This window comes from Neltuma alba, unplaced genomic scaffold, assembly GCF_004799145.2.
Source record: "Neltuma alba isolate B1F8T4 unplaced genomic scaffold, ASM479914v2 tig00002801_pilon, whole genome shotgun sequence".
In the NCBI taxonomy this organism is placed as follows: Eukaryota; Viridiplantae; Streptophyta; class Magnoliopsida; order Fabales; family Fabaceae; genus Neltuma; species Neltuma alba.
The window spans coordinates 60,114-69,949 of record NW_021633018.1 but is presented as its reverse complement, the minus strand read 5'-3'; the positions used below and the strand labels follow the sequence as shown (position 1 = coordinate 69,949).

The following is a 9,836-nucleotide window of genomic DNA, read 5'->3' as shown; positions in this document are numbered from 1 at the left end:
GAGGAACCAAAGATGAGATAAAGATTCACGATCAGATAAAGATTAATAACAAGAGTGAAGTATTTTTGGTTGTTGTTGGCATGCAAAAGGATCTGAAATAACAAAAAGGGAGGTTTGGAAACTTTCAGTTCATATCTAACTTGTTGTCCCACCAGGTCTAGTCTCCTCCACTTTTTCCAGTACAACTACAAAACACACCCAATTACAAACACACACACAGACCCACACAGCACCAAGCCAAACTAGCTGACCCTGTCCATGAGCTCAAAAGCTGTCCTACACTTACTGTACCCTAATAATAAACCCAAAAACTCCTTCATCCTCATATGACCCCATCTCTGTCTTGTTATGTCTCTCTCTCCCCTTCCTGGATGCCGTGTCTTTATGATACTTAATTTAAAACTTAGCCCTTGTTCCTTTTGATTCATTTCAAACCACTCTCTTTCTGTCTTTAGAGCCCATCTTGAAACCGATTGATCGCTGAATAGCTCCTTCCCCAATTCAAGCACTCTTCCTGATTCTGCAGTGTCCCGTCCTTGCCAACGAACCCTTGACCCACTGGCGCACCGATACAGGTGTAGTTTGATGACTCGCCCACATAGTTGTGCAGAACGCGACCCACATAGTAGTCATTCACTTGGGTCGAGTTATAGTGTGAGGGATATGATGATACTGGTCGTGACGGAGACGCGTACATGTACGGCTGCGGTGGCGGTGGCGGCGGCGGCGGCGGCGGAGATATGTGGGTCGAGGATGAACCCGACAAGTACCTCGGAAATCTCAGAGGCATTGTTGGATCTCCCATGTTGCTGCCTCCATAGCTTCCTGTGACAACTGGTTGGCAGCACCTAAATATACCAGAAACAAAACACTTTTATCTCTGAAATTTGGTTAACCCTGAAAGATAAGAAGAATCTAAGAGAAGTTTGGAAAAGAAAAATGAAAAAAAAGGACAAATTAAGAAGGGAATCTATATACCCCAAGTGAGGGGCCCCTTGGGCGGCTATGGTGTGATCGCTACGGAAGACGAGCTGACGAGCATGGTTCAACGTCTCGGTTTCCCTTTCTGCAAGCCGAATCCAACAGGCACTTACATACACACTCACATCAAATCAAATCAAGTCAAATCAATCAAACTTGCATAAACCAAAACCAAAGCAATTTCGGCAGTCCCCAACTTTCTGTGCTTGAAATGACTACGCTTCAAAGCCCAGACGATTAACAACTAGTGCCTCATCAGTTTTTGGGCCACACAAACTCAAAGACGTGTGTGTGTCTAGCAGCTATAACATTACCTACTCAGGTTCTCAAAGAAAGAAGAGAGAGAAAGAGAAAGAGAAAGAGACTAGCCTTGGCGATGACGGTTCATGTGACCTCCAAGAGCCTGAGATTTGCAGAACTTGAGGGAACAAAACCTACACTCATAGACCTTACCGCACTCTTCTTTTCCATCCCTCCCGCCGCTTTTCTTTTTCCTGCAACCTGCTCCAACCAAACACCAACCCAAGTAAAGCAAACTCCCATCACGGCCTTCTTTCCCTTCAAAACCTACTCCTTATTACGCAAATCATGGACAATAAACTCTCACGCTACAATTTAAAGAAGTACTTTTAACTTTTAAAACGTGTTTTTCCTTTGCATTGAAATAGTAGTTAGCAAAGAAGGGATAGAAGAAGAGAAGGAACAAGAGAACAAAAAAATGACAGTATTGCACTCTATTACATGGCGATTTTATTCTTCAAGTCTACGAACATATCGTATGGATTGTGATATATAGTGAAAAGAAACATGTCAAGGTTGGATTTGGAAAGTGAAATAAGTGAGATGTTTTTATTCTTCATGAAGTCGGATACGATATCACCAACAGAAAACTTTACCAGAAGAGGAGATATCTTCGAGGACTTGTTTGCCATCTCTATGGTAGTCATCAGGCAAATTGTTGAGGTCTAGGGGGTTTTCTTCTGGTCTCCTGCGAAGCATCAGTTAAACAAACAAAGCTGAAACGTTATTGGAGCGTGAAAAGATTTACAAGAGCAGAAAAAGAGGAGAAGATAAACTAAAAAGAAGTTGGTCTGTGATATGACGGTGTGTGTAGTGGGGGAAGACCTACATGGTACCGGCAGAGAGGGAGACAGATGAGAAAATGTAGGAGGCAGCAAGCACTCTTTAAGATGGGGGAATACACATATAACCCTAAAGCTTTTTTATGAACTTGTAAGACTTTCAGTTTGAGACTGCAATATATAGGCCAGTTGAGTGATGGTGGAAGAAAAAGAGCTTTGAAAGTTCTCTATCAGTTCCTCTGCCACGCCTCTTCTTTCTCTTTCCCTCACCCCACACAAACACATGTAATAGAATGAGCAAACGGACATTTAATTTAGCTGAGTTGGTAAAACGATGTCTCTCTTGACAACTGGGTTCAATTTTACTATACTTGTAAAATTCCAAATGTATTAAATTAATGTATTAAGTGAGTGCACCTTTTAAGATATAGTCAAGAAAAACTAGCTTAGAGAAAACCTAGAGATATACCTGACTGTAATAACAAAAAGAAGTTGACAGTGGGTCTCCTGACTGTATACAGATATAAAAAGATAGGGTGTGGTGAGTGCGAGAAGTGACTTAATTGGGTATTCCCTAGTGTGGTCTGGTTTAGTTGAGACTTGAAATTAAAGGCTCAGATCGAGAGGGGAAGATATAAATGAGAAGGACAACGTTACCTTTATATTAATTAGTATTACTAATCCCCCTCTACCACTTTCATCAGGCTCTAGGTCCTTTGCCCTAGGACTAGTATAGCAGCAAGTGGGAAAAAATATTCAACTAATACAATAAACAAATGCATATATACATTAAAAAGGTGATAAATCAATGGCTAAATAACTTTACCCACAAGGGAAAGCAATCAAATGTACTGAAGATATCTTTGAGCATTAAAGGTTTCCCTAAGAGTGAAAGATGGCAAAGTTTATACCAGAAAGATACAAGGACAAGCATAGTTGGAACACACACATTTTGCGTAGTTAATGATATATCTGGTCATATGGGTGTATGGTATGGTCCACAATTGTTTCAATGCCTCCTGCTGGGTGTTAAGAAATCTAGCTATGTGTCTATCTAGGGGACTTGACTTGCATAAAGAAGGGTTGCTATCAGAATCTATTATTAGGGTTTTGAATCTAAGGCATGTTGTTTTATTGTTTGGAAGTTCCTATATCTTATAGATTACATATACATAGTCCTTTTCATTTGATGAGCATACAAGTTGAGAGGGTGGCCTTGGCTTTTTCTTAAATTTTTATCATATTCTTTAATTTTTCCTCTGGCTTTTTGTATACTGCCTACTGATATATGATTTTTGGATTCAAATAATGATTCCTTCAGTAGGACGGAAAACCGATCTGAGATACAGGATAAGTCCAGTAATTGGAAAATAAAAAGTCACATGTTAATTATTTCTTGCATACATTTTTTTTTTCCTTTGCAAAAAGCTCTATTTCATCAGCTTGTTAACTTGATTAAGTTGGAGCAGAAATATCTGAGAATGTCAAAAACATTAACTCTTGAAAGTGAGATTTAAGGGGCCATCTCGTTGACTAGCCGACTCATCCACAACACCTGAAACAAGATATGAACGTGGGAGAGAGAGGGAGACAAAGCCTAATTAAAGAGAGGTAAGCATTAAAATCAGGTGATATTCATGGACCACTCTATATACTTGAAGCTGGTTGGTTGGTACTATGAAGGATTAATTAATTTGTGACACGTTTAACTTTCAAAGGAAGAGCCAAAAAGTTTCATGCAAAGACTATATCTGAAATTTTCTTTGAAGTGTGTAGGTATGCATGATTACTTTTTGAGGTGGTCCATATCACAAGAATAAGCAGTAATTAAATCCATCGAACATCTTCATATGGCTCCAGAAGCTATGTCATAATCACTACAGTAAACTTTCTTTCATCATCAGGCTTAATCCTTTCCTCTATATGATAATAACTTCCTTCAGGAGCAAATTTAAATTGAAAATTGTTGGTTCTAAGTTAGCTTCTGGTCGAGAAACAGTCTAATTAAAATGTTTTTTTCCCTAAAAAATAATATTATGGTCTTTCCTGATTTTCAGATAATTCGTTAAATTCCAGTCAATTTCTTGGGAGAAAGGGACCAAAGGAAGAGAGGAAGAATATATTTTATCACTGTCTTGGTAGGTTCAGATTGCTGTACAACCAACCCTTTTTCATGTCTTCTTAGTCCTTAGAAATGTAAGATCCATTTCAGTTTATGGAAATAGAGGAGAAAATTTTCTGACAAATTAATTTTCATTTCATGCGGGAATAGGAACACACTATAGCTACAAAAACAAAATCTATATCATTGCTTGTTTGTGGAAAGTAGTCTTTGGAAGGGCACAAGTATCGAGGAAGTGATAAGGCAGCTAATCAACTTCTAGTAATTAGTGTACATTCTGTGTAATTAATAATTACAGAGTAAAAGTTAGATATCTCTCTCTAACTTTATTCCAAACATTTCGGAAATATATCTAATATTTATCAGGATAGCTATAAAAAATTATTCGATGGCTATCTTCACTTGTAGTTTTTTCCATAAATTGATTTGTTTCAATACATTTGACTTCGTAATTAATTAGGGGCAGCATCTTAAAACGGTTTTTGTCATCTAAATTGGACGTTTGTCAAAATGAGAACGCTATCAGCCAAAGTGACAATCCTTTTACTATCTTTTTTATCTTCAATGGTGATATTTCTTCGTAAATTAATTGCTGTTGAATGGATAAATAAATAAGTTAATTGCAAAAATTTATCAATTAGACCAAAATTAGAATAATAGAAGAAAAACAGCCGACGAATAAGATTGCTGCATTTAGCAATCTGTAAATATTTTTATAAACAATTTTAAAAATATTTTAACGAAGTTTTGATACCCAACTTAACTAAATTTTTTGTTTTAAAAAAAAGGGAAATTGAGATAATGGATAAGTACAAGTTATTCTTATGATGAAGTTCATTTAATTAGATATAATGCTTAATTTAGATGCACCTATGCGAAGGGGAAAAATATAGAGAGAATTGCAAAAATTGATTCTATCTCTAATTGAAATATATATGCTCTATATTAAACACAAGAAAAGCATAGTGAAGCTTTACAAGTGTTTTTTCTTTGTTGATAACATTGGTCCTCTCTTAAATCCCCAAGTGGTGTTTGTTGCTTACCTTTAATGGGTTTGTTGTCTCATTTGTCCATTATTGATAAGAATTTTATCACTCTTCATTCTTTCTTAGTTGAAAAGTTCATCTACATCATCGACGATATTTGAATCCACACTCTCGTGGAGTAAAAATCACATCCTTGTTAATATTATAAGAACCTTTATCAATAATCAACCTTTTTCACACGTAATTTATAATAGAGTGAATGGCACCAAAACTTTTCGCATTTTTTCTGGCAATTGCGGTGCAAATGTGCATCGTCCAAGCCTTTATAAGTGTCCTTCGTGCTTGCTATTTAATTGTTCAAAGATTAGAAGGAACGGAAATTAATTAAATTAAGTAGAAAAATTGCTAAACGTACGATGAAGTCTAGAATAAGCATTAATTAGTATATCCTTCACCAATGAAATTCAATCGTAACACAGTTAAGCATTAATTAGTACATCACTTCACCATTGAAATTCAATCGTAACACAGTTTAACATGAATTTAATCGCAGCATACCGCTGAAATTCAAATATATATATATTCCGTTATAATTAGAATTTAAACGCAACACAGGAATTGATCAAGTCTGAAATTTTTTTTTATTTGCCTGACAAGTCTGAAAAATTACTAGATTGTTTTATCTTGCATCACATAAAGTCTGAGAAGTAGTCATATTTTTCATAACACTTTATTGTATATATAAGTATACTAATATTACTAATCGTCCGTCTTGAATTACTTTTGTCGCCGGCCGAGTCCAGGAATTTTTTTTTTTGGTAAATAAAACGAAGCCTCCAAGATATTTACTCGCCTGACTGCTTGATTATCTGAAATTCTGAATATAAAAGTAACATGAATAAGAGAAACTAAAATTTGTAAAACTTCATATTCATCATATAATTTAAGTGAAATAAAAATTATAATATTTTCACAAGAATGTGGATGCAAGTAACTTTAGGTCGTGGCTGAAGGAAATTTTAGAAGAAAAATAAAATCCACAGCGACATCATCATTCATCATTCATTTATATTTTAGAGAAATACTACTATGTACCAGCAAAATGAATTTTAAATAGAAAAATTCTTGAAACTAGATCGTCAAAAGACAAAATCATATATAGCTAGAAAAATATGGAAGAAAATAATTATAAATTTTTAACAACAAATTATCGATCATAAAGTTTGATAATGATTAGGGAAAAGGATGGAAAAAATTAAACTAATCAATGAATTAACTTTTTTGCCCTTTCATTCCCTAGGGGTGGAGTATGTAGCTCCTAGGTTGGCTGAATTGTCTAATCTAGCAGCCCAAAAGATGTATTAAGAACAAAACCTAATAACAAAGCCATGAGAATATAGGCCGGGCAGCAACGGTCGGCTTAGCCTTCACTAATTGAGTGAGTCCAATCAAACCTTAAAGCCTATCCTACGAGAAGGACACCTTTCCCTACATCATGCAATAATGATCACATCCTCATTAATTAGATGAACCTTTGCTTTTTACTATTTACTTAATCAATTATAATCCCATCCCACTCATTTTATAATAATCATGGGGCTAAGTTAGGAAATTATTAGTTTTAATAGAATCATTATTCCTAGAACGAAACTCTATTAATATGTATAATCAATATGATTAGTTTGAGAAAAAATTATAAATTTGAGAGACCAAATAAATTAAAATCTTATATTTTAAATCAAAATAAAACTTTTAGCTAGCTTCTATAATCTATAATTAGGATGGAAGGGAGTATATCATAAACATTATTTATTCCGTGGATGCAATCCTATTATCGGGGACTCATGCAATCCCATTGGAGGACCATATAACAGCATAGCGCGTCACTTTTTTTGTGGTGACATGAACAATTAATTATGACTATTTATTTTGTCATTTTTGTTACACGAAAGATGACTATTTTGTCATAAACTTGTTAAGAAATGCTCAATATATACACACACACATATAAAATCAACCTCAACAAGGATGATTGTGAGAGTTCAATTTTTTTTTTTTTTTTACCTCATAATATACAGAACAATCCATTTCAAACTTGTCAATCCAAGAAGGACGAACCGATTTCGTTAGAATTAATGATATCTTCTCTAGAAGGACAACAGTTAAAAGAAAAAAAGACTTTTTCTTTGTTCTTTTATTACTAAAATTTATTGGAAGAGATCCAAATATTCTTGTTTCATCCAAAAAAAAAGCTTGAAAATAAACAAGAAGAAAGACATAGTATGGAAAAAGCAGAAGCAGAGAAGGCGGCATGATTGGTTATAAGAGAACCAAAAGAGCAGCAGGTGGGAGGTTCATGTGTGAGAGAGCAGAGAGAGACACAAGACACAAATGAAGTCAGAGGAACCAAACATTCTTGTTGGCGTTGCGGGACACTCCAGACACTCTAAAACCCTAGTGACCACACAAGCTAAAGGGAAAGAAAAAGCCTGAGAGGCTTAAGCTGAACCCTAAGGCCCCTACCTACGTCTCTCACAAGAGCCCCTATACATTGCCCTACCTCCTTTTCCATCCTAGCTCTATTTATTAGTATATTACACATCCCCATCCATGATACAATAGAATTTACATGCAGAGATTTTTCTCAGACACTCATTAATAATACTGGGCTTTCTATTATTCACGTCTCATAATCACGCTTCTCAAAGACCCTCCTCTCTCATGCAAACACTCACAAGAAACAGTACCTATGCATGAAACTTCAGAAAACAGTTCTGCGTGAGAGCCTCTCTAGTCGTACATTTATTATTCACCGTGATCAGATATATAATATATATGTATTTTGAGAGAGAGAGAGAGAGAGAGAGTTTTTGTGCTTGTGTGTGAGTGTGACAAAGATATAACGTAGGGTTAGCAGAAAGAAGTGGGAAGGACAGAACAGAAGTGAACAAGACCAATAAAGAAAATTTGGTGGGGATGATAAGTATCCATAAGAGGGAGAGGGAGGGGGAAGGGGGGAAGAAGGATTGATGATATTATTTCTTTTCTCTGTCTAACGCGTGATCATCTCTAGTCTCTACACAAACCAAAAGAAAATAAAGAAGTCCACAATATATTTGATTTCGTTTCAAATGAATGGTCGTTGTCTTGTCTTGAATTTCGTTTTAACGCGGAGTTGTTTCCATTGGTCGGTTCTGATCTGCTTCCTTGTCCCTCTTTTTCTTATGCAGCTTTTGTTTTTCTCTTGGGAAGCAGGTTTTGTAGGCATAAATGGTAATTTCACTCTAACATTCATTTCACACTTTCAGTACTATTCCTAATTTCTGAATCTTATGTTTAGTTTAAAGTCTTTTTTGGTATTCTTTAGCTTCAAGTTTATCGATGCTTTTTTAGTTAAGAGAGGTTTTCGCCTGGCACATAACTTTCAGAAAATTGAAATGTGAGCGAAGTATGTTCTAAAAGAATCACTAGCTAGTATGAGTGTTAGTTAACTAGTGTTTAATTTGTTTTTAGCTTTTTGGTTCTCTCCAGAATATATATTGTGACCTGTTTCGATTAAAAATTAACTAGTAACCTATTTGTGTGTTTATTGCGCTCCAAAACACATAGAAATAAGAATAAAAACTTTATTTTAAGTTTCCTACGAATTCCCATCTCCTTCTTGCTAAAAATTCTACACCAAATAATTCCACAAACTAAGCATGCCTTAAAGTTGAGGAATGGAATTACCTAGCTATGAAAAATTGAATTGCTACTATTGCTTGATCTCCTAAGAAAGCAAAATACCATTTTGAGTAATTTTATCCCAAACATCTTGAAATGTACAAAATTTATTGAATGTACAATTTAATTAAACATAAAAAATTTCTACCCAAGAAAAATCATATCATTAAGGAATAATGTAGTTTACTGAAAAGCCGTCTCATTCTAGCTAATAAATTTTTCATTTGTGACGACAACAATCAATAATCCTATAAATTATATAACAAAATATGAATCATGATAACACGAGAGAAAATGAGAGAGAAACTGATGAAAAATCTGAATGTTATTTTCTTTTAATCAATAATGGAGTACACCTGTCTTTATAACAAGAGGTAAACATAATTTAGTGCCAGCTGTAATGTAAATTTTCCTAACTAAAACATTTATTTTAACTCTAATACATGACAATGGTGAATATTCCTTTTGGTACTTAAACACCATTGAAAATGAGTCCTAAGTAGCAGCCTTATAACTTGAGTTAAATACGAAACTGTTGCATCCATGTAAGCTGGGCCAGGAGGCCCTGGACAGATGACTTATAAGTAGAAGAACCCGTGAGAAGATAATTATACCATACAACAAATAACTGTTCAAATGAGACTATACTCTTCGAAAAAGTGTAGTTTAGCCACACTGTTCAACGTTGTACACCCTTTGGACCAGACAACTAAGCCTGGAACTGTTCAAGTTCAACCAGAGTGCAGGATATTGACCTTAAATTATTTATGAGAGCTCCGAAGCTCATGCATGCTTGCCTGGCTAGCTCAGTAGAAATTTCTGGATCGAGGGTTCCGACAACTGAAGACAGTGTCTTGTAAGAAGTGAGTGTGTTCATGCAGTGAAACTCCATGATAGGGCTCTCGTGTTTTTCCCCTTTTTTCTATTTTGGGTAGGGTTTTA

At 35.3% G+C, this 9,836-nt stretch overlaps 1 protein-coding gene across 1 annotated transcript; it reads right to left on the bottom strand.

The window, feature by feature from the left end:
- Positions 1-451: 451 nt before the first annotated feature.
- On the bottom strand, positions 452-9,786 carry LOC114737866 (zinc finger protein JAGGED-like). Its single transcript, XM_028925853.1, has 5 exons — positions 9,692-9,786; positions 1,878-1,969; positions 1,351-1,485; positions 979-1,066; positions 452-848 (listed from the first exon to the last, which is right to left on the bottom strand). The coding sequence occupies exons 1-5, from the start codon at positions 9,784-9,786 to the stop codon at positions 452-454; spliced, it is 807 nt and encodes a 268-aa protein (XP_028781686.1).
- Positions 9,787-9,836: the final 50 nt, after the last annotated feature.